Consider the following 24124-nt stretch of genomic DNA (forward strand, 5'->3'; position numbering starts at 1 on the left):
CTACTACTACCACCACCACTACTACTACTACTACTACTACTACTACTACTACTAATAATAATAATAATAATAATTTTACATGTTAAAAACAAGTAAAAAAACATCAGTATCAGTATACCTTTGTATAGCATCCTAAGGTTAAACACTAAAATTCAGATAGGGAACCAACATTATTAATAAATTAAAAGTCCTACCCACCCTTCTAAAAATTAATGTAAACGTAGCTTTACTCACACAAAAGCATAGAAATGTGAAATATTGGTTGAGAAGGAATGTTCTGGGACCGTGTATATTCTGACACGGTACAACAGCAGAGGTCCAAATGTACATTTGTAAATTGTTCTGTGGTGACAGTTATTTTACTGACAGGGACAGCACACACACACACACACACACACACACACACACACACACACACACACACGCACACACACGCGCACGCACACACACGCGCACGCACGCACGCGCGCGCAGTGTTCGGTGTTGTTGTTATTGTTGTTGTTTTTTCTCTTCATAAATCGCACACTGCATACATTACTCATATTACTCATACCAATATAAACCGCCCGGTCCACTACGGCTTCTAGAATGACCAAAGCGGAAATGCAACAACACACAGCGAAAGTCTTTACGTCACTTCCTCCTCCGGTGCTCGAGCACGTTTTGTGTCGATTTCTAGAGGAACGCGTTGAGGCGCAGACTGCAGTGTGAGGAAGGTGATTGACTCTAAGGACTTTAAAATCACAACAAACACACTCAGGTCAGTCCCAACTCCCTCGATCTATCGCTAAATACTAACGACAAGAGCGGAAAACACGTGCCCAGTTTCACCTAGTTTACCTGGCTGCCGATGACTTTGAATCTCACAGATTATCAACATGTCCGATTATTGCGTTTCAAATTAAAAATCACAGAAACATGTCCTGTGGCTGGTGGCTCTGTGTGTATCCACATGTGGTCATTTTACTACGGATCCACAGACGTATAGAAACTGTAGACCGCGCACTCAGTGATACTGGCCATGCCAAGTAGGCACTGACTTCCGGTAGTGGCAGAAAGCCAGCAACGTTACAATGAGAGAAAGACTTCCGGTAGTGGCAGAAAGCCAGCAGCGTTACAATGAGAGAAAGTACAACTAAACTGAGTGTTTACATCTGGCTCTTGACAGCTCAGTTAATTCATCAGATATGAGCCATAAGCTCAGCTTAATGGTGTGAAATGCAATTAGCAGTTGCACCTCTTCTTCTTTGTTGTCATAGTAACTGCTAATTAACTTACTTTACAAATAAACATGTTTGTTGCCTTTATGACAATCAAAGGAGGTGGAATACATATAGGACACAAGGAAAATCTCTCATAAAATGAGATGTTAATTCAAATAAATATTTTTATTTCATGTGTTGAGTTTTTTATATAAAATATCAATTAATTAAACTTGAGTATTAACAATACCCATCCATCTTCTATATGCTATGTATACTGTGTGTGTATATATATATTTATATTTGTAGCAGTAGAGCATGCCACCGTCGGGTTCACCCACAGAGGCGCGGAATCAGGACTGAAGTTCACTATACTTTTAATAAATTAAAACAAAAACAAAACACCCACTCTCAGACACTACTGCCTCTTCAGGCTCGTTCGTGCGTGCGTGCGTGCGTGCGTGCGTGCGTGCGTGCGTGCGTGCGTGCGTGCGTGCGTGCGTGCGTGCGTGCTCACTCCCACCTGTCACACCTGTGTGTCCCGCGGCTCCTCCTTTATGGGCAGACAGGTGAGGCAGCACACCTGGTTCACATCCGGGCTTAATCACCTCCCTGCCACACTATTGTATTGTGTCAGTCTTTGAAATAGCAAAATATTATATTATTTCCAATTAAGGTTAAAACAAGTCAATATGTTATGTACTATCACTGTTAGGTGCAAAGGATAATTTTCATACACTGTATGAAACACACACACACACACACACACATATATATATATATATATGACAATAAAAAACATACATGTGTATAAATATTAGTGTGAAAAGAGACTTCACGATGAAGAAGAAGAATTTTAATGTTTTGCAGTTCTATGATCTCCAAGCATTACAGGACTAATTTCTGTCATCAGCAGCTCAGTGACGCTCTGCCCAACTTCCTCCGTCTCTTCAACATGTGCATGCTCATTAAATTAGATCACTAGTATCAATAGTAGAGTACTTTATGGGGCCCTCAAAGATGCTTTACATAAAGAAACACAAATGAAGCAAAAGTAAAATGAAGAGTTTGTGGAAAAGCAAAACTTTCTGACAACATGCTTCAGTATAAAACCCTGAAATGAACAAATGTTATCATGGATCCATACAGGAAAGTGCGACTGACTAAGTTTCATGTACTTTATGCATGAAATGTGATGGATGAATCTTTGAAAAGCAATTTGTTCGGCCAACTTCACTATCTTGTCCCGCTCCTCGATGTTGTTTTGCCACTACTGGAAGTCGGAGCTGATTGACGGCTCAAACAGCCACATGCTGTCTCCAGTTCTATACACGTCTATTGTCTGGATCCGTACTGCGCTCAAGACAACCCGCACTTTCACAAATGAAGTCAAGTGAGCCCGGAGGGCAGCTGTTGCCTGCTGTCAATTATCAAGTATGCAAGTCTGTTACCTGATTTCAAAATAAAAGCTCCAATCACATCGCCATGAATCCTTGAGAACTCTTCTAAACAATGTTTTATTCAAGCTAAAAAGTACTTTTTCCAATAATGTGTGGATGCAATTCAGCTGTTCTTTTCAATATGATATTAGGTCAATCTTATATTTTTACGATATGATGTTGCATTTCAAAATAAAATCCATGTAAAAATTAGAATATAACCAAACACTCTCCCTGACTTCAAGTTGGAACTCAGAAATGTGAAGTTGCTTTGGGGTCCTTCCATGTTACAGTGATGGAACGTCCCACTGGGAGTGAGGGGATCATCCCAGGATACCACTCACTTAATATTCAGGAATTCTGATGTCATTTCAACATGAAACGCATTTTAAAATTGGAATATGACCAAACATTACATCATTTCACCTGATTTCAAGTTGGAATAGCTTCAAAATCCAGCAGCTGACAGCCGCAATCTGAGCCCAGTTCACTTCATTTTTGGATCCGTGCGGGGCTGACACACACACACACGCACGCACGCACGCACGCACGCACGCACACACACACACACACACGGTTGTTTGACCTCTTTCCAGTGATACTAAGAACAATAAGAGGTTTTTGTTCTGTGTAGAATAGTTTTTTTGTTGTTTTTACCTTTTGTGAGGCGACCTTGAGTGTTTAGAAAAGCGCCTGTATATAAATGATCATAATTATTGGTCGTAGTAGCAGTAGCAGTTGTATAAAGTTTTAATTAGGGAACTTCTTCACTTCTAACAGTGCACGTGACAGGCCACATTGACGTTCTGTTGAACGTTACATTTCACATGTTTGTACTTTGTGGCTTCAAATCTTTTCTGATTTGTGTTCTGTGAGCTGAACTAGGGCGGGGCAACTAATCCATTTAATCAGTTTATCGAATTTGGAGCTAAAATCGATTTTCATTGTGCAAATTTGAGTGTTTCCCCCCGAGTTTATTTTCAGGTTCTGTTCTACCGATCCTTGTGGGTTTCCCTTGTTGCTGTTGCACTTTTTCTTCAACCTGGTTAAAGCTTCAATCTTTTATTAATCATTTTTTTAATTGACGCAAGTCTCCTCTTCACAACAGTCCTAGACTGGGTCCGGTACTCGCCAGCTCGTCCTCCGATAGGGTGGGGGTGGGGTTAACTATTAATGAGGGACAGCCTCCAGCAGGGGGCGCTGCTGTGAAGTTTACTTCAGTCAAACATCAAAACCGGCCGCAAAAAGCTCCAATCATTGTTATAGCAATATTTTACCAGTTCAGCCACTCGAGATGAAACTGGACTGTATGTGGCTTCTGAAGTAAAATTTTATTTAGTAATTATTTTGTATGCCTCTTTGTTGATATTATATTCATGTATATATATATATATATATATATATATATATATATATATATATATATATATATATATTGTCTACATCTTTATATTGGTTCAGTTATGTGCTTTTAAATAAAGGATGTTTCTTCCATTACATATTATTTGGTGTTTGGTTCGTTCAATATCAATTAGTCCTAAGATGTATCACGTCAGTAGTACACAATGTAGTATTTAGTAGTCCACAATAGGCCTGGGCGATAAACCTAAAGTTTACCGGTACCGAAATTTAAAAAAAAATTACAGACGCCATTTTGCCCATTTCGGTATATTTGGTGTTTAAAACCCCTTGTGGCACCACATACGTATGTTTCACATCCCTCGTTTACGATGACGTGGCGGGACGGTGCTTGGGCGCTGAGACTCAATCCCACCAGATCTGGTCAGAGCACACTCTAAGCTTCATTCCAGTATTATAAATAAATCGTGTTGACAGGCCAAGGAAAACCAGATTTATGATGAAAACCAAAGGTGATGTTGTCGGCTGCGCTCGGTGAGCGGTTGGAGCCGTTAAAAAGCATTTTTTTTTATTAATTTGTACAAAATGTATCATTAAACAGATGATCAATGCATTCTAAGGACGTACCTCTATCTCTCCTCTATAGCTCTACGCTCCCCCCTCCCTCGCCGAATCACATGGCGCCCACAACCGGCCAGTCTGAAAAAGAAAATGGCAGGCATATCAGGAAATAATGTTTTATTCACGGTCCGAGTATTTCAGACGATAAACATTATGAAGCAGATAACGACTTTACTCCTGTTTGATCGTCTGATTCGTCGTACTTGTACTTGGGCGGAGTCACAGAGCTGTGGTAAGCCTCGCCGGCAGAGCGACTCCCTGTCCTCGGGGCTCCACGTGAAAAACTCATTTTACACACAAATTGTCACTTTTTTCAGGAGAATTAGGTTAGAAAGGCCTTTTTTCGGGTCACTGTGGAGAAATCCAGTGTTTTCAGGTGCAGTACACACCTGAGCCCCGCTGCTCATTAGCTCATGCGCTGGTCTCTTCACCACTTCATTGTGGCCATTTTCCAGGAAGCTCTTTGTAATATCCATATTTAGAATTTGTTCATAAGAGATTGTATTTTTAATACTTTGTGTTTGCAGGAAAATTAAGTTATTTTGTACTTTTAAATGTGTTCAGTCGTTCTCATTTCAAGTAATTGTTGCTTATCAGCTCTTCAATAAATCTTAACAACTAAAAGTATTTTATTTGTATTTTCTTCATTTATTTTCAGGCAGTGTAGTTTTACGGTCCTTTAAAGTGGCAACAAATAGGTGCAGGGGAGTCATACTATCAATATAATGTAATGTCATGTACTTCTGCCACTCACAATTGATTCTTTTTTTCTCCACAAAATAAGAAATAAAATACAGAAAATCTAACAAACCTTGAAAATATTGGGAAAGATGGTCGGTTACCAAAAAGCAAATCGGTAGAGAAAGGTCTATCCAGGATGTTTTTCTTTAGATAAAGTATAAGTGGTACAAGACTAATTGTTAGGCCCCATATAATATCAAGCAATAAAATATAAGAACAACATTATACAGTCATTCAGTTGGTACTTCCGTTTGTAGGGAACTCACATACCGAACCCACTTGGTCCAAAGTTTAGTAAATACATGAATCTGAAGGCGAAGGGAGAAGGTAATCCTTTCCAGAAGATCCATGTCATCTACTATGTTTATCCAGTCCTGTGTTGTGGGAGTCAGGAAGCAACTAATGCCTTGGAATGGCTTTTTTACCAGCAGTTATCAGAATACGAAATAAATACCCATCAGCTCGTCTAACCTGTAAATGTAAATCTCCCAGAAATAATGTCATAAACTGCAGTGGGAGGTTAGTGTTAGATATCTCTCTTAATACTTGGTGGAGCTCTGTCCAGGAGGTTTTGATCACTGGACACTCCCAATAGATATGCCGGTGGTTGGCTTCACGATTTCCGCACTGTCTCCAGCACGTCGCTTCCCCTTCAGAGAAATTGAGCTTTTCTTTTGGAGTAATAAAGAAACGGATACATGAGAGTTGGTGCATTTCCATTGGGATTGGCAAATGTCAAGCCAATCCTCTTCAGATTAAAAGATTACCCTCCCTCTCCCACCTCTCCTTAACAGATACTTGCAGTAGGTCTTTTTAGACAGTAGGCCTCTGTAAATTTTAGAGATGACGCCCTTACTGGGTTTACTTTGGTAAGCGTCTGTAAAAATGATCAATATTGGTTCAGTAAGGTCTGTTTCCTTTCTGATGTTACTTTCAAAAGGATTACGTGTCTGGAGAAATCTATAAAAATCTGTTCTTTCAAGGTCTTAGTCTTCCCTTAACCTCTCAAAGTTTTTAAATTGTCCCTTTTCTGTGAGAGAGTAAAATGTTGTTATTCCTTTTAAAATCCATGATTTAAAACCCTTAAAATCGTGTGAGGCCTAAACTGATGGTCATAGGCACACCATTGAATTATCTGTAATTTATTTATTTTGTACTCTTCTCTCATCATATTCCAGGTTTTTAACTGTACTTTAATCCATGGCTTCTGTACCTTTTCTATGAATCTTCCCAAATGTTTGTGAGGTAGTACTGCTTGTATCGGGGGTCTATCAGAGTCGAGAGTTCGATATCTTTCCATCCGGCTTGAAAGGATGTGTTGCACAAATTAACTAGGGGTCTGTCTGGGCTGCATAATAATAATCTCTAAGATTAGGAAGTGCCATTCCCCCCTGTTCTTTTGGAAGTTGTAATGTTCTAAATCTGACCCTGGGTTTTTGCCCTGCCAAATAAATCTGGAAATAATCTTGTTCAATTCAGAAAATTGTTTATAGGGAATTTCTACAGGGAGTGCCTGAAATAAGAAAAGATATGAAGGGAGGATATTCATACTTACAGAATCAATTCTGTGGCTAAAACCAAGAAAAGGAACTGAATTCCATCTGTGGATGTCATCTTTCATTTCCTTTAAGACGGGTCAAAATTTACCTCAGCCAGTGTTTGAATTCTTTTAGGTAAGTATATTCCAAGATATTTCGATGAATTTTGATCCCAATTTATATGGAGTTTCTCCCTAAGTTGTTTTGTGGGTTGGTAGTTGAGAGCCAGTATTTGGGTTTTTTGTACATTTAATTTATATCCAGAGTAATTACCAAATTTTTCCAGAAGACCCATTAATTTAGGGAGTGAATTAGGATTACTGATGTAGACCAAGACATCATCGGCATATAGTGCCACCTTGTGGTCTTCTCCGTTAATGCAGATTCCTTTAAAAGTCTGGGTCTGTCTTATCTACTGCTGGGGGTTCTATATAGAGCGCAAATAGCAGGGGCAAAAAATCGGGCATCCCTGTCTGGAGCCACGTTCCAGTACAATAGTGTCTGAGAGGTATCATTTACTTTTATCTGGGCTGATGGCTTACTGTATAATGTTCAGATGCCTCGAATAAAAATGTTGTCTTTGCCAAATCTTTCTAAAACTTTGTAGAGAAAAGGCCAACTTACTGAGTCAAAGGCCTTCTCAGCATCTAAACGTTAACTTTAATACTTCAGAAGCCAGTCATGTCTGTGCCCTCTTTATCTTCGGGAATCCCATAAATCCTCAAGTTGTCTCTCCACGCTCGAGCCTCCTGGTCGATCAGCCTCGCTTCCAAGCTAGCCTGGCGCTGCGTTAGCTGCCTGACTAGCGTTGATGTTGCTTGAAGCACGGTCTCGGTTTCATCAATTGTCCCTTCCACTTCGTCCAGTCTGTCGTTTGCTCTCTTTAAGTCTTGCTTAATGTCGGAGAGTTGTGCCTTGTTGTCTCTTCTGAATTCCCAAATTTCGTTGAAGATACTTTGCAGGCTAACCTCGGAGCTAGCTTCCTCGCGTGGGTGCGAGTCCAGAGAGCTACTTCGGCTTCGGCTCTGCCTCGAGGCTGGGTCATCTTCAGTCAAACCCATACTTAATCCACTTCTAGTACTAACCCCTTTCCTCATACTTTTGTAAAATGTTCACCAGGATTGACAAGAACAATTTTTTTGGGATTCGTTGATAAAACCTTCGGGGAGCTGGAAAATTAGGCTGCATCCTCTTCGCCCTGGAACCCTGTTTTACTCTTCTATTGTAATTTTGATTTTTGTCTTCTATGTGAAGCACTTTGGCTTCAGCCACCGCTGTTTTAAAGTGTCTATAAATTAAAGTGACTTGACCCTCACAGGCTTGGGAGAGCCTGAAGCCGCTGCTGAATAAAATCTTAGAGGAAACATCAGACTGTTTATATGATTTTAACTCTGAGGACAATTACAGCAGTACAGTTGCACTTTTGACAGTATATATGATGTCTGCAGTCATTGAGTGCATTGAGAAGAAAATCTAATCGAAATTTCAATTTATTTTATTTTTTTTTTGAAATTGTAGATTTTTTTTCTAGTCCAAATCGTCCAGCACTAACAGTATTATAAAGAAAACTACAATTTCTCAAATAAAATGTAATGCTGTGCATAAAATGCGCTCTGATGTGAGGCAACGGGTCAAATCGGGAACAAATTTCCTCCACGGGAATTTATTACAGTGCAAAGAAAAAAAATCTCATCTGGGCCGGTGTGTGTGTGTGTGTGTGTGTGTGTGTGTGTGTGTGTGTGTGTGTGTGTGTGTGTGTGTGTGTGTGTGTGTGTGTGTGTGTGTGTGTGTGTGTGTGTGTGTGTGTGTGTGTGTGTGTGTGTGTGTGTGTGTGTGTGTGTGTGTGTGTGTGTGTGGTACAACAAGACCACAGAAATGTTGCGTGAGACCTGATCTTTAAGAAACAAGGGTGAAAAGTTTGACAATCCAAAATTAATTACAAAAATTAAAATACTATGGCAGGATGAAATTTGCCATTTCGAGGTACACAGAAATGTCTGCTTATCCTCTGGCCTTGTTCCAAACAGCGGTGGTACAGGAATCACTCGGCCAAGTGTGTATATCTTCATAAACTATAAATCACTTTCCTTATTTGAATTCAGGATGTCATTAATGTTTGTGTTGTTGTTTGTTTCTCAGGTCAAAATGCCAAAGAAAAGCGTGAAGGGGAGGGGAAGCTCCACTGAAGAGGCGTCGCCTTGTAAACAGAGCAGAGTTGTGAGCAGCGACGCTCCGTCTCCTCTGTGTTTCCAGAGTCCACAAAGCCTGTTTGAGAGCCTCATCCAGCCTGTCGGGACGGAGCAGTTCTTTGTGGAGTACTGGGAGAAGAAACCGCTGCTCCTGCAAAGGTCTGATCCCGCTGTGGCCTCCTACTACCAGTCTCTGTTCCAGCTGGCAGACCTGCGGAGTTTATGTTCTCAAGGTCTGCAGTTCTACAGGGACGTCAACATTGTTCGCTGCGTCAATGGCAAAAAAAAAGTTCTCAATAAAGAAGGCCTCGTCAAGAATGCGGCTCTAACTACGAACTTGAGTCGGAACAAGGCTTCCATCCAGTTTCACCAGCCACAGAGATTCCAGGTGGGTGCTCTATTCTCTGTTTACACCTGACGATCACAAGCTGCCTCTTCGGCTGGCATGTGAGGTGATCTACATCTTCCACTAACCCTAACCCTAGCAAGCCTCGTCTGGGACATGGGAGCGGACGTTCTGTCCTCAGGTGAGGTGGAGGGAGGACATCAACTGCTGAACCAGAGGGCCAGCGTCCTTCAAAGCTCTTTTAAAAAAGAGTAATCTGGATACTTGAGGAATCAGTAACTCCAGGCCCAGATCAAAGCTTTCTGAAGTCAGATTATTGAAAAGGTGGTTTTTACACAACTTCCTGCTTTTCCTCCTCAAAACAAGGAGCTGAATGTTTTCCAGTCTGGATTGAGGTCAGAGCACTGAAACACTCTGATTAAAGTGCTGGAGGACGTCTCCATGAGCAGGGACACGTCCACTGTCTCACTTTGACTCTGACTGGATCTTAGTGCTGCTTTGGACACAGTTGACCACAACATCCTGCTGGACCCACTGGAACAATGGTTGGAACTTCTGGCTCTGCACTCAGTGGCTTTAAATCCTCCTGGCAAGATGGCCGCTATTCTGTGTCAGTAGCTGATTGTGAATGTGAGCAAATCACTTGTGGGGTTCCTCAGGGCTCCATCCTTGGGCCCTTTTATTAAACATCTCCGTGCTCCCACTGGCTCAGATCATGGAACATTTCAACATCTCTTATCATCATTACCAGACGACACTCAGCTCTATATATCAGTGTCAGTGAATGACCACGCCCCCTGATACCGGCGGAGGAAATGTAGAAATGAAATGGAGTGATGAGTCAGCACTTTTTACAACTCAACCCAGAGAAAACTCATCTCATTGTTTTTGTCTGTGAGCTCCAGTAGGCAGGCTCATGCATAGTCCCTCCCCCCGAGTGTATAAACCCCCCATGAGGAGCAGGTAAGGGGGGAAACTCTCCAATTCAAGTGCTGCAGTGTGTAGAGGTCAGCAGGTCACCTCGTGGGGTAGCCCTGACCATTTCTGACTTCATCAGACACTTAAGCTTTTTCAAAATCTGAATCGGGAACAAACATTTGCAGTGAATGAGAGCTTCCATTCTCCCTCGTGTTTTTCCAGGATGAGCTGTGGAGGATCCAGGAGAAGCTGGAGAGTTACTTCGGAGCGTTGGTGGGCTCCAACATCTACATCACACCAGAGAAGTCTCAGGGTCTTCCAGCACACTATGATGATGTGGAGGTACAACCACACTCGGCTTCATTTCCACTTGTTGCACAGCCTCCGTTTGAATACATGAAGGTGAGGACAGTTTGAGACGTTCGCAATGTCCACGAAGCTCTGCAGCTGGACGAACCAGGTCAGGACTCAGGAGAAGCTTAAGAAGAAGTATTGTGAAGAATTGAATCAGACAACTGAATGATCATAAGGCTGAGTGATAACGATGAGGTTTTAAAGTAGCATCTCCACATTTCAATATATTTAATGGCATGATTCTTAAACTATGATAATAAAAGTCCAGGGGCCTCATTTATAAAACATTCCTAGGATTCCTACTAGAAGTGTTTCTGCGCCCAAAAGCTGAAAATGGCGTGAAACAAAAAAATTCAGATTGGTAAAACGGTACGTTCACACATCTACAGGTACTTTCCTTTTCTAGATCCAGTCCACCTGGAAGGTGACCGTTCAGGCTCCGCCCCCAACACGCCCACTTTCTACCATCAATGCTCAAAGCAAAGGGCCTCGTTATATTATTACATCTCAATCAGCCTGTTGATCTCCAGTATTTGATGCTAAATCCTGGAAGAAAAGATGAAGAAAAGGAATTTTACTGAGAGAGAAATAGTGATGGAGGAGGTGGAGGTCAGGAGATGGTGGAGGTCAGGAGATGGTGGAGGTCAGTAGATGGTGGAGGTCAGGAGATGGTGGAGGTCAGGAGATGGTGGAGGTCAGGAGATGATGGAGGTCAGGTGATGATCTTATCTGGTGTCACAGTAGTAGAATCACTAATAAAAGAAAAAACAAGTGATCAGCAGCTCGTCATCACTGATGGAAATAGTGAGAGTCTGAGAGAGATCAGTGACTGTAGAGGTGGAGGAGAAGAGTCTGATCTGAAGGTGCAGGTCAGAGGAGAGTGACATCATGGAGGAGAGTGACATCATGGAGGTCAGAGGAGAGTGGCATCATAGAGGAGAGTGACATCATGGAAGTCGGAGGAGAGTGACATTATGGAGGAGAGTGACATCATGCAGGAGAGTGACATCGTTCATGAGAGTGACATCATGGAGGTCAGAGGAGAGTGACATCATGGGGGAGAGTGACATCATGGAGGAGAGTGCTATCATGGAGGTCAGAGGAGAGTGAAATCATGGAGGAGAGTGACATCATGGATTAGAGTGACATCATAAAGGAGAGTGACATCATGGAGGAGAGTGACATCATGGGGGAGAGTGACATCATGGAGGAGTGTGACATCATGGAGGTCAGAGAAGAGTGACATCATGGATGAGAGTGACATCATTAGGAGAGTGACATCATACAGGAGAGTGACATCATGGATGAGAGTGACATCATGGTGGGGAGTGACATCATAGAGGAGAGTGACATCATAAAGGAGAGTGACATCATGGAGGAGAGTGACATCATAGAGGAGAGTGACATCATAGAGAAGAGTGACATCATAAAGGAGAGTGACATCATGGAGGAGAGTGACATCATAGAGGAGAGTGACATCATAAAGGAGAGTGACATCATAGAGGAGAGTGACATCATGGAGGAGAGTGACATCACAGATGAGAGTGGCTTCATGGGGGAGAGTGACATCACAGAGGAGAGTGACTTCATGGGGGAGAGTGACATCATGGTAGTGACTCCACCGTGTGTCAGAGTGTCGTAGAGGAAGGAGACATTTAGGTGGAGACCAGCAGACTGATAAAGTTCAGTTTGATCTGGTTATTAAATGTATAAATTAAATATTTGAACGGTGAAAAGGTTCAGTGGACTTTAGGTTTTATCCTCAGTCACTAGAGGTGGAGGAGGAGGGTGGAGGAGGTCGTCTGTCTCCAGAGCATCCAGAGTGCATGACCGTTCCTCGAGCGGCTTTTATCAGGATTAACAACCATAATGTAAAAATACACTAAACTGTATGACGTCTGTATAATAATAAAATAAACAATATAAAATCTATAATTTCTTTATTTTACATGTAAACTTTGGTAAATCATCTCAACTGCAGTTTGTTTTACATGAGACTTTCCCAGAGACTCACTTTGTTACCGTGTTCATACAGTTTAGTATATTTGTACCTTAAAGCTGTAAATCCTAATAAAAGCAGCTGGAACAGAACAGACGTCCCCAGAGACTGGAGACAGACAGTCAGTGTCCTCCTGAGGACGGAATCAGTTTTTACACTGGAACATCCAAACTGCAGCTTTACTCACTGTGACTGTCACCGTGCTGTTTATGTGTTTACTCTGGATTTACACTGATTGTTACTCACTTTGTCACAGTTGATAATCAATCAGTTCTATCCTCTGGATCATTGATAATCAATCAGTTCTATCCTCTATCATTGATAATCAATCAGTTCTATCCTCTGGATCATTAGAAGATGAAAGTTTAACATATGAACATGGTTCTGCTGATTCAGCAGTAACGTTCCACTAAAGAAACATCTAGAACTCTGCAGCTTGACTGTTTATGATCACGTGGATCAATAAATCTGATATTTAAAAACATTAAACATATGAGATGAATCTGGTTCAGTTCTCCACCTCACCATCAGCACCACCAGGTTCTCCGTCTCCAGAATGTGCTGCATGAAGCTGGACTCTCTGGTGACGGTGGCAGAGGCGAGAACAGTGAAGACACTGCTGGACATTCTGGACAACACCAGACACCCTCTGCACACCGTCATCAACAACCAGAGGAGCATGTCCAGAGAGACTCTGCTTCTCTTATGTAACTTATCTCTGTTGTGCTCTATGTGCTGCTCCTCTTTTTATTAAGCTGCTGGAACTTAAATGTCCCCGATGGAGTCGTCCCAAGGGACAAATAAAGTCTAAGTCTAAAGTCTAATCCCCCTGTGAGAGAAATTATTTCCCAAACTGACCCGTCGATGTGATGTGGAGATTCACTAATGAAAATATTTTATTTTTTAAAAGCTACAGCTCAGTAACAAGTATAAAATATATCATTTGTGTTTAACTATGAGATGTGACTGGGATGACACACATGTTAGAAAGGATTTCCAAGCCTCTATAAGTCTATTGGGGAACAAAAAGTTATGCTCTCGCATACTAAATGAAGTAGAAGCAGATTATTTAATGGCTTTTTTTTTTTCATAGAAAATAAAAAGCAAAGTTGAGAAAATCTTAAATTGGGTCATTTAACAATGAATTGCCTAAGTTTTATTATGGTAACAAGCAATGTCTCCGATGGTCCTTGTCTTGCAGGTATTCATTTTGCAGTTGGAGGGAGAGAAGCGCTGGCGTCTCTACAACCCGACGGTTCCTCTGGCAGCAGAGTACAGCGTTGAGCCGGAGGAGAATATTGGCAGCCCGACACATGACATTATTCTGAAGGTACAGCACATTGTCATTGGAGCTTAAACCTTCAAACACAACATTAGAGCTGCAAGCAGCCCTGAACGGGTCCTCGGATGTAGGACGTGGGACGTGGCCGAGGTGTTGTGTCAGAGTGTGATGGAAATGTGGGCAAACAACATGACCTGAAAGTGCCAAGAATGAGAATAAACTATATATAAATTTAATATGGGAAAGATTTAAAACTTTTTAAGTTTTTATGTGAATTGTGATCCTGCACTGAATATAGAACCTAGAAATGTCATTGTGCAATGTTGCATAATGAAGTCTGTCTGTCTGTCTGTCTGTCTGTCTGTCTGTCTGTCTGTCTGTCTGTCTGTCTGTCTGTCTGTCTGTCTGTCTGTCTGTCTGTACGTACGTACGTCCGTCCGTCCGTCCGTCCGTCCGTCCGTCTAGTTTACAAATTAACTCAACATTGGTCTTCACATATCAAGTTGAGGACATGACGTCCCACCAGCAGAGCAAAGCCATATGAGTTGGTGTCCAGGTCCCATGTTCACACCCTGACAGGACAACTGTCCACGGGGTGAAGCAATACTGGATAACAGACACCATCTCCTTGAGCCATTGTCGGAAACAGGGTTGCGAGGTAGATTTCCAAGCCAAAAGAATGAGTTTCTTAGCAACTGGCGTTGCCCAATGCAGAGCAGCTTGTAAGTCCTGTGACATGTCAAAGTCTCTGTTGAGCAACCGAAGATCAAAGCAAGTTATTGGATACAATGTCTCTGGAGACAACTTTTGAGAGCCACTTGAAGATCTCAGTCCAAAAGTGTTGTAGTGTAGGACAGAACCAGCAACGATGTGCCAGTGATGCTTCAGCTGGAGAACATCGGTCACAGGTCGAAGGCACAGATGGAAAGATGAGTAATGGAGTCTATGGATTACTTTGTAGGTTCAGGGTCCTGGTGGACTGGTCACTCTGGACTCCCAGACCAGGTTCAGGGTCCTGGTGGACTGGTCCTACTGGACTCCCAGACCAGGTTCAGGGTCCTGGTGGACTGGTCCTACTGGACTCTCAGACCAGGTTCAGGGTCCTGGTGGACTGGTCACTCTGGACTCCCAGACAAGGTTCAGGGTCCTGGTGGACTGGTCCTACTGGACTCTCAGACCAGGTTCATGTTTAGTCTCAGAATACTGTTTTACATTGACATGTTTGATAAATGAGATGTTCCCTGAAGCCCCCGTCCAGCTCAGTAGGTAGAGCATGAGACTCTCCATCTCAAGGTAGAGGGTTCATGTCCCCCGTCCAGCTCAGTAGGTAGAGCATGAGACTCTCCATCTCAAGGTTGAGGGTTCATGTCCCCCGTCCAGCTCAGTTGGTAGAGCATGAGACTCTCCATCTCAAGGTAGAGGGTTCAAGTCCCACGCCGGGCGCCACCTTCTCGTGGGCTCTCCACCTTCCTGTGGGCTCTCCACCTGCAGGAAGGTTTTTAATGGTGCAATGTGATCTGGGTGACGGTGCTCAGACTGACACCCCCACCACCCGGAAACTGATAAGAGGGAGAAGATGGATGGATGGATGGATGGATGGATGGATGTTCTCTGAACCAATGACACTGGTCCCTGTCTCTTTCTCACCTTGTCCGTTGGAAACTGCCTCCATTTTGCCCCTAAAACACACAGATTTGATTGGCTGCCGGTTCCACGTGTGACAGCTTGACACGCATGCCACTGGGCTGTGAGTTTCCTCCTCCAAACTATTACCTGAAAGACCGATTGGAGGATAAGTTTATCCAGGATCACCAATATTTCCAGGCTTAATCCCTTCTCCTGGTATTGTGTAATAACCCTCTGGAACTAACCCAATGGATTATATTGCTTTAAATCAGCCCACCCCTCCTGGATACTCGTTCATGGTCACGCCCAGGCTGGATAAACGAGGCAGAGGCATCGCAGTCATCCATTGAAGCCCCATTCCCCTCTGCCCCGTCTCCACTGTCTCCTCATTTGAACGTTGGCTTTCAGACTTCCGGTTCCCACTCATTGCTGTCGTTATCTACCGCCCTCCCTCAGCCCAGCAGGAACACCGACTCATTACAGAACTCCAAATCCCTCAAAACCACCTGTTCAAACATACTTTTCCTTAAATTCTTATTTTATTTTCATTGTCATTTCCTGTTAAAAAAGCACTATATAAGTTTGATGTATTATTCTCATTAGAAAACGAGCGTGTAACTGCAGCGGTGCAGTTTATTAATGAATGCTTGTGTTCTTTTCGACTTGCCTGCTGAGTGTGTGTGTTTTTGTCTGCGCAGACGGGCGACCTGCTTTACTTTCCCAGAGGAACCATTCATCAGGCAGAGACTCCTGCAGGAGTGTGTCACTCCACCCACCTGACTCTCAGCACCTACCAGAGGATGTACGACACCTTCTTTACCAGCTGCTTCCTCAACATCACTCCTTCTCATGCATACATAGGAGTGGTTGTTGGAGTTTTGTAGTTTAAAAAAAATGCATGGAAACCATATATTGAGTAAAATAAAAGCTGAGGGGAATTCTTTTTGCTTTCAACCATTGTAGAACAGATAATAGCTTGAGTCCTATTTACTCAAACTATATTGTGACACAGTAACTACACACAGTACACACTAGTCTGAAGTACCACAGTGGAGTGTCACTGCTCAAAAAAAGGTTTTGGAACTAAGGTTTGGCAGAAATTGTGACTACTTTGTTCTGTGTGCATGTGTGTGCAGGTTCTTTGTGGCCCTTATTTAAACGTTTAACGTTATTAAAAGCTTTGGAGCAAGATCCTTATTCAGAACACCGTTGAAACCTCAATTATTTCTGTACTCATGGCATCAATTTTAATAAAGTGTGAAGAATTATGTAAATGTTGATTTTAGATTTTACAATAGAATAGAATAAGGTGCACTTTATTGATCCTTTACAGGAAATTGTGTTTCAGCAGCATGCCAGTGCATCAATGTGCTGCAGGGCAGCAGCACTCGGTGAACAGTACGTGTATTAAGAAGTTGTGCAGGAGAGAAGAGCAGGGTGCTCAGTCACGGAGCTGTCGCTGAACATCATGAAGCGTGACTCACGTTGGTTGCTGCTGTGTATTTTCCTGGTTCTCTGTATGCCATAAACGCTAAACTTCAGCCAAACAAAGTGTTTCTACTGAACCTTCAAAGCAGTGTTTAGGATTTTATCTCTCTAAGTCTTTGCTATATTTGAGCAGGTGCTAATTTCCCACTTCTTTCTGTCCTTTCTCTTGAGGTCCTGGGGAGATGTGCTGTCCGACGCTTTACCCAGCATGCTGTTCGACAGGAGCAGGACTGAAGTGGGCCTGAGAGAGGGCGTGCCCAGAAGGCTTTTACTGGTCAGTGCCACAAGTGAGATCTCAGGCCGTCCTCACCGCTCACAACACAGCAATCCTAGCGATTCAACAGTACTTCTAAGTTCCACTGACCAGCGTGTTTCTAACAAACCCCAGGCTACAACATCATCAACATTTATGGCCTGTTGGCAACATTTATACGGGCGGTGTTTTTGGCTGTGCAGGCTGACAGCAGTGATGTGAAGACCAACAGACGGCTGGCTGCCATCCTCCGAACGCTGGCCGAAGATTTAGAAGCAGGACGGCAGGAAGTCACTTCCTCTCACATGAAGAAAGATTTCATCACCAACAGACTCCCACCGCCCTGCCTGCAGCAGCTCCCAGGTGTGTGTGTGTGTGTGTGTGTGTGTGTGTGTGTGTGTGTGTGTGTGTGTGTGTGTGTGTGTGTGTGTGTGTGTGTGTGTGTGTGTGTGTGTGTGTGTGTGTGTGTGTGTGTGTGTGTGTGTGTGTGTGTGTGTGTGTGTGTGTGTGTGTGTGTGTGGATCTCATCGTGTGTGTGTGTGTGTGGATCTCATCGTGTGTGTGTGTGTGTGTGTGGATCTCATCGTGTGTGTGTTCCAGCTGGAGGAGCCCCTGCGCTGGAGGACACAGTGTGTTTGAGGTTTAAAGACCACATGATGGTGACGGTGGAATCCAGCCAGCAGAGCACAGTGAGTCTCATTTAACTGGAGAAACGCTTCTTTCAAATGAATAAATAATGTGATGTTCAGGAAGTGCTGCCGCTGTCTGAAGTGTGGTGAGTTCAAACAGGATCACTGATCTTCATGCAGCTCAGCACCAGGCCTGCCCTGCTACACTAATGAGTCCTGAAGAAACAAAGAAGCAGCCTTGTCGGGACCTCGCACCCCGGCCTGTCAGGGTCAGCCCAATCATGGCCTCCAGCCCAAGTATGGCCCTGTTCCCAGCAGGTGGCGCTATGCCTGATCATTGTATCCATCTTATGGCTGTGATTAGATATGGACTCTCATGCTACGTGTAAAGTTTGAACCCGAGTGAACATCGTTGAGGGAATCTACAGTCTACTTCCTGTTTGACGGCCATACTGTTACGTGGACACAAAGGCAAATTGTGGAACTTCCTGTTGGATTTAACTCAAGAGTGTCGGGGGATTTTTTGGTCCTGATGAGACGAACAAGTTTTGGTTTGATCATCTCTCTACGACATTAGTACGGGCCGTGTTGTTTGGTTTTCCAATGTGTATGAACGAGAGCAGGCAGGCGGCGGGATTCATCGTTTGGAGCTTTGACAGCAAATAAAATCCAAACTGCCTGAGTTGAAAACCACAGAGTTGTACAGACGTGTTGAGCAGGAGCGTCTCCTCTGTTGATGTCCTCTTCCATTAATTCAAAATGAACAGAATTAGGGAGCTGTGTTATTACACCTCTTTTTCTACTCTTCTTACCTGAGCTGTAAAAAGAGTTCCCATCGCCCAGCCTTTTAAACTTTTCATGTTCTTTTGTTGATAAATGTGTTTCTTGCAGGACAGTACACTCGGTTTAGCCTTTCTCAGGTTTGCTCTAACTTTACTTGGCTTTATGGGACACCAAGGCTATTCACATGTAGAGATATTATATTATGTGTCACACTCATTTAATAAACAAAAACAGTGACAGTATCAGTGGAACGTCTGACTGGAACAAAACAGGAATACCTGGAACTCCAAAGGAGGAGGAGACTTCTCTCCTCCTCCATCGTTGGGTGGGTCCCCCGTTGGTCGAGGGTAAAACCTGTCGTAAGAAAGGCCCTATGAGGGGGCGTAGTAGTGAAACCCCTCCCAACCGATGTGTCCAACAGTCTCAGGCCTGTCCCTGGAGTCGCTCCCAACTCAAAGGCGTTAATCCAGAAATTCCATGTCCATCGTATCACTGCTCCCAAAGCCGACTTTCCTGTCACTCTGTGGGGCTCCTCTGGAACTCCCGGAGTCTGTCCTTCGCTCTCTCAGCTGCAGTAGGTGTTGTTCCCGGGTTCCAGCCCAGCAGCTCTTTCAGCCGGGTCACCCCGGGTCCTCCTCGTTCGTCGCAGCATGCACGTCCACCCTGGAGCCCCGTCTCTGCCGCTCTCGCCCCGCGTCTTGCACGCTTGTGTAGGTCCCAGTGGATTCTCATACTGGTGTAGGGGGTCTGGAACCGTATGCCCTTCACCTTCAGGCATTTCTTTATCTCCTTGTGTTCCCGACACGACTGTACGATCTCTGCGTCGTAGTTATGATCAAAGAGCAGCGGGCGGTTGCCAAGTGGGATCTTACCCCGTTTCCAGGCTTCTCTTAACACGGTTCCTTTAGTGGTGAATTCCTGGAAGTTAATGATGAGGGGTCTCGGGGGGCCTCTGGTCTTGGTTTCGGAGCGAGGGAGCGATGAGCCCTCTGTATCTTCAGGTCCATGTCTGGGTAGTGGCAGCTCTCGTTTGAGACGCTCTGAGACGAAGCGTGTCACAGAGCCTCCCTCTTCGCCCTCGCCAACTCCGAAGATGTGGATATTATTTCTTCTTGATCTGGACTCCAAATCTGTCCGTTTGTTTTCTGAGTTTTCTGGCACTTTATATCTGTTGTGAGAGCTTTGGTCGTTTCCACGGCCACGTCCTCCACTCGTCCCACTGGTGTCTCCAGCTCACCCACTCGCTCCTTCAGCCCCTGCAGTTCTATTTAGTTTCCTGCTCACTTCAGTGTGAAAGGAGGAAATGTCTGTTCTCAAGTTGTCGTCGTCCCTCTGCAGCTCAGAGTTTTGGTCTTTTATCTCCCGACGTTATGCTCGTTCCGGGGCGTCCTGTAGCTCCACATGGGTTGCCTTTAGCTTGTGATGCTACTTTCCTGTCTTTGCTGTTTTTATCTTGAGCTTTCGGCATCATGGCTTTTTTCTGTTGAGTCTTTTTGATTCGATTTCTTTCTGTTTATCTAGACGTTCACTTTCTGCTGGAGTAACAAGTCTTTTCACGAAGTTATTGAATCTACGCTGGGGAGCCTCTCTCCACACATCCTTCTACCCCATCAACAAGCAGAAGGTCCCGTCAGAACGGGATTCTTAGGTCTTGATGAGATGAACAAGTTTTGCTTTGATCTCCCTACAGGCCGTAGTGGTCATTGGTCATTTTTTATGATTCTAGGTGGCGCCAGCGAGTACATTTTGGCACTTAGGGAGTTATTTTTTATATTTTCTAATCGATTGCACCAGTCCTGATGAGCGTGCCAAATCAGGTGATTTTGGGAGCATGTTTAGGGGGTCAAATTTGGGTCCAGTGCCGCGTCAGAAGAAACAAAGAAAAAGAAACAAACACTAGAGGGTTCTTGCCTCCAGACAAGCTCTGCTTTGGAGGGCTTCCCGTCCGGGCTCGGTCCCTAATACAAGTGTCTGGTGTGTTTCAGGAGGAGGCCACAGAGCAGTTTGTCTTTGTCTTCCATTCTCTGAAGAACTCCAGGGAGAACCACATGATGGGGGACATCGGTGATGAAGAGGAAGAGTGGCACAGCTCCAAGGTAACAGCTGGTTGATTATTGAATCCCTCATGTGGAATCTGTCCACTAGCACTTTGTTCTTCACGCTACTGACGAGCAAAAACACTTAGATGTCCTCAATTTTATAAAAATCTGACTGAAAGCTGAACTTTACTGCACATTTTTAAGTATGTCAGGGCAGCTGTGGAACCTTCCATTGGGAATATTGCCGGTTCGATTCCCTACATATAAACTTAAGGCCAATTCATACTCCATAAGAACAAGACGAAAGTTCAGCAGTGCGGGGTCCGGCCGAACAAAATGACGTCATTTCCTTCATCCAGCTCCCTCTGGCCGAAGAAATTAACTTCTGCACTGCTCTGTGCTGCTCACGCGTGTTCCAGTTTGCTCATGACTATCAGTCATATTTTAATCATATTTAGCTCGTAACATCTCTACTGTACGAGCGCCGCAGCTCGTTAAAATCCCAGAGTGCAGGCTTACGTGATGCACCTGAACGCATCACGAACTGCTATCAGCTCCTGGAGTTAAAACCAGACCAACATGGCGCTCGGACAAAAACTCTCTTTTATTACTGAAACAGTTCAGAGAAATGTGTTTCTGAAAGCACTGGAGGCCAGAAATAACCTGTGCAGTTGAAAAGTTTGAACACCGCATCACAAACATGTGGCTGCTGTGAGGGGGCGTGGCCTGCTGTGGGGGGCGTGGCCGGAGTTCGGCAGCTTCTTATCAGAGTATGAACAGTCCTGCTGAAAAAGCTTTTTTTCAGTTGCTGGCTGACGTCACTGCCGAATTTTCTTCTTGTTCTTATGGGTTCAAAAAGGGAGGATGCAGGGGCCTCTAACCACAAACTGCTCCCAGTGGATGGACTGAGCTCTGCATGCCTCCTGGTGTGAGTGTGAGTGTGTGTGTGTGTGAATGGGTGAATGGGACTAATGCTGGAAAGCACTTTGGGGAGTGCTCACTCGGTGGAGCTTTCTTATTATTTTCACTTTCTCAGCATGCCAGAGTTTCACGTTGTTACTCACACTCACATCAAAAGGTATGCCTGCCCTCAGCCATATAGCCACATGCTAATGCTTAACCTATAGCCACATGCTAATGCTAACATGTAACCACCAGGTTGCGTGTAGACGAACGTGCCCCTGCCAGATTTAAACTTGACACAACAAACCAAACTGAATAAATAAACCTTATTTCCTGGTTCGTCTCTATTTATATATTCATCAACCAAAATCAGTCTGAACTAAACATGCTGAGTAAATAAATGGATCATTTGGGATTGAGGAGGGATACAGGGTCCCAATCTATCTCTCTATCTCTCTGTCTAGCCTATCCTATCCTCTCCTCTATCCCCCAATCGATCGCTCTGTCTATCCTTTACTCTATCCCTCCAATCTATCTCTCTGTCTATCCTATCCCTTCCTCTCCTCTATCCCTCCCTACCAGCCGCCACCTCTGACTCTGGTTTCTTCCTGTTCGAGGAGTTTTTCTTTCCACAGTCGCAAATAAATCTGCTGCTCATGTGGATTTGTGAGTTTTTTCTCCTTTCTCTGTTAAAAGCTCCTGGAAATGACTGTGTTATGTTTGGTGCTATATAAATAAAGTTGAGTTTTTTTATTACTACAAATATTAGTAATTAATTAGGGTCATTAGTTTATCCAAGTCCTATCACTCGTTATTTATACTTTTTGAACCGAAAGAGTTTTTGTATCTATTAAGTAAATGTATTAAAGACTAAGCTCATGATTTATTGTGATCATCATGATGTTTTGAAATGAAGCCAGTGAGAGAATCAACCACATATGTTGAGAGAAACATGGCTGATTCCTTTATGTGGGACCGAGGTAGTGAAGGTATTGAATCATGGTTTCTGCTCCTCACTGTGTGATTTCAGGTTGAGTTCATCTAATTACACAATACACTCATGCAAGTACAAAGTATGTGTAAACGGTGGTGTTGTTTGCACCATGCAGGGGCTCCGGTTCCCTCTGTCTCACCTCCCGGCCCTGCGACAGCTGCAGCAGGAGGAGCGGCTCCCGGTGCGACAGCTCCACCTAGCGGCAGACCAGGACAAGCTCAGCCTCACTCTGGCTTTGTGGAGTGAAAGTCTGCTGCATGTCCTCTGACTCGCCTCCATGTTCCTGCAATCTGAGGTAAATCTCCTTTCTTCTCTGTCTACACCTGCTCCTCTGGCTTTTTCTCTCATTTGGTTTCCCCCAGTTCAAGAATAGTCCAGGTTCTAAGAGTCATTCTCGATCAAACTGCATCTGATGAAGGGAAGAATGATGGTGGAATGTTGTTCCTGCCTCCCTGGAGCCCGGGTGTGGCCTGATCAAACCACCTTAACATTCAATTCAGTACCGTGGAGCTGATATTTAACCTGTGAAAATAGGAATAGTATTGTAGCACCGACGTGCACAAACAGGAAGGACGGAGTCGAATATCTTGTTCAAGAACTGGACTGTATTTTGACTCGCACACGAAACACTCAGCACAGAGGGAAGTGCTCAGCTGCAGCATTCCTTTAATCACAGTGCAGCACAGACATAAAATGATAACCAACACCGTAACACAGAATTATGACGCGTAACCATGGCAACAGCCCCACAAAGTCACGGGAAGCATTTCAGTCCATTGTGGTCACTGTCGTATTTTGCGGTTTCACAAACATGTACATGGCTAATCAAACTTCATTAATCCCCTTCGGGGGAAAATCTTTTTTTTTCTACATTGACTTATCCTCTCTAGGACGTGGAGGTGCTCCGGGGAGCTGATGGGGGTCAAAGGTCATGCTCAGGCGCCTGCAGTGGTGACCCATCACCTGTGGGATTCGAACATGCGAACGCCCAACTCCAAGCCCATTTCTGGAGCGACGAGGCAGACGTCAAAGAGCCAATTAACTCACTTCCTCTTTCTGTCATTTTCAGTTTTGCTGACTGAACTAAAACCTTCAGTAATAAGTGGAGTGTCGTTCTATGATGTGCAATAAACTCGACTCCATGTCACAAAGCCATAATCTCAATCTGGTTTCTTCAATGTAAAGACTTTGCAGTCCTCCTGCCGGAGCGCTACCGGTGTGTCACATGGACCCGACAACAACAACCTCCCACTGTAAGACGTCCTGACTGGTTGATTCATACAAATAAGTTTCTTAAAAGTGGTTCCAAGTGAAATGTTTTTCTGGACAATGATACCAAGTGGTGCTACTGTAAGAGTTGACTGGAGTCGCTGTTTTGATGACTTGGAAAAAAAACTTGAGACACGACTTGGAAGGTAAAG

At 43.9% G+C, this 24124-nt stretch overlaps 1 protein-coding gene across 2 annotated transcripts; it reads left to right on the top strand.

The window, feature by feature from the left end:
• Window positions 1-623: 623 nt before the first annotated feature.
• riox2 (ribosomal oxygenase 2) lies at window positions 624-23859 on the top strand. Of its 2 annotated transcripts, none has more exons than XM_080483752.1 (11): window positions 624-716; window positions 9040-9477; window positions 10576-10695; window positions 13908-14036; window positions 16313-16416; window positions 17274-17376; window positions 17559-17718; window positions 17956-18044; window positions 20753-20863; window positions 22819-22998; window positions 23594-23859. In XM_080483752.1, the coding sequence occupies exons 2-10, from the start codon at window positions 9046-9048 to the stop codon at window positions 22969-22971; spliced, it is 1401 nt and encodes a 466-aa protein (XP_080339878.1). In that variant the 5' UTR covers window positions 624-716; window positions 9040-9045; the 3' UTR covers window positions 22972-22998; window positions 23594-23859. The 2 variants fall into 2 exon arrangements, with proteins under 2 accessions (XP_080339878.1, XP_080339877.1); XM_080483751.1 differs by having other exon boundaries at window positions 655-760.
• The last annotated feature ends 265 nt before the right edge of the window (window positions 23860-24124 follow it).

This window comes from Lipophrys pholis (assembly GCF_963383615.2).
Source record: "Lipophrys pholis genome assembly, chromosome: 16".
Classification (NCBI taxonomy): Eukaryota; Metazoa; Chordata; class Actinopteri; order Blenniiformes; family Blenniidae; genus Lipophrys; species Lipophrys pholis.

Bases quoted from the DNA above. Each gene is read 5' to 3' on its own strand.
- riox2 (XM_080483752.1), top strand. From the start codon at position 9,046: ATGCCAAAGAAAAGCGTGAAGGGGAGGGGAAGCTCCACTGAAGAGGCG. The intron at 14,037-16,312 runs GTACAGCACATT...TTGTCTGCGCAG, and splicing joins CACATGACATTATTCTGAAG to ACGGGCGACCTGCTTTACTT. The intron at 20,864-22,818 runs GTAACAGCTGGT...TGCACCATGCAG, and splicing joins AAGAGTGGCACAGCTCCAAG to GGGCTCCGGTTCCCTCTGTC.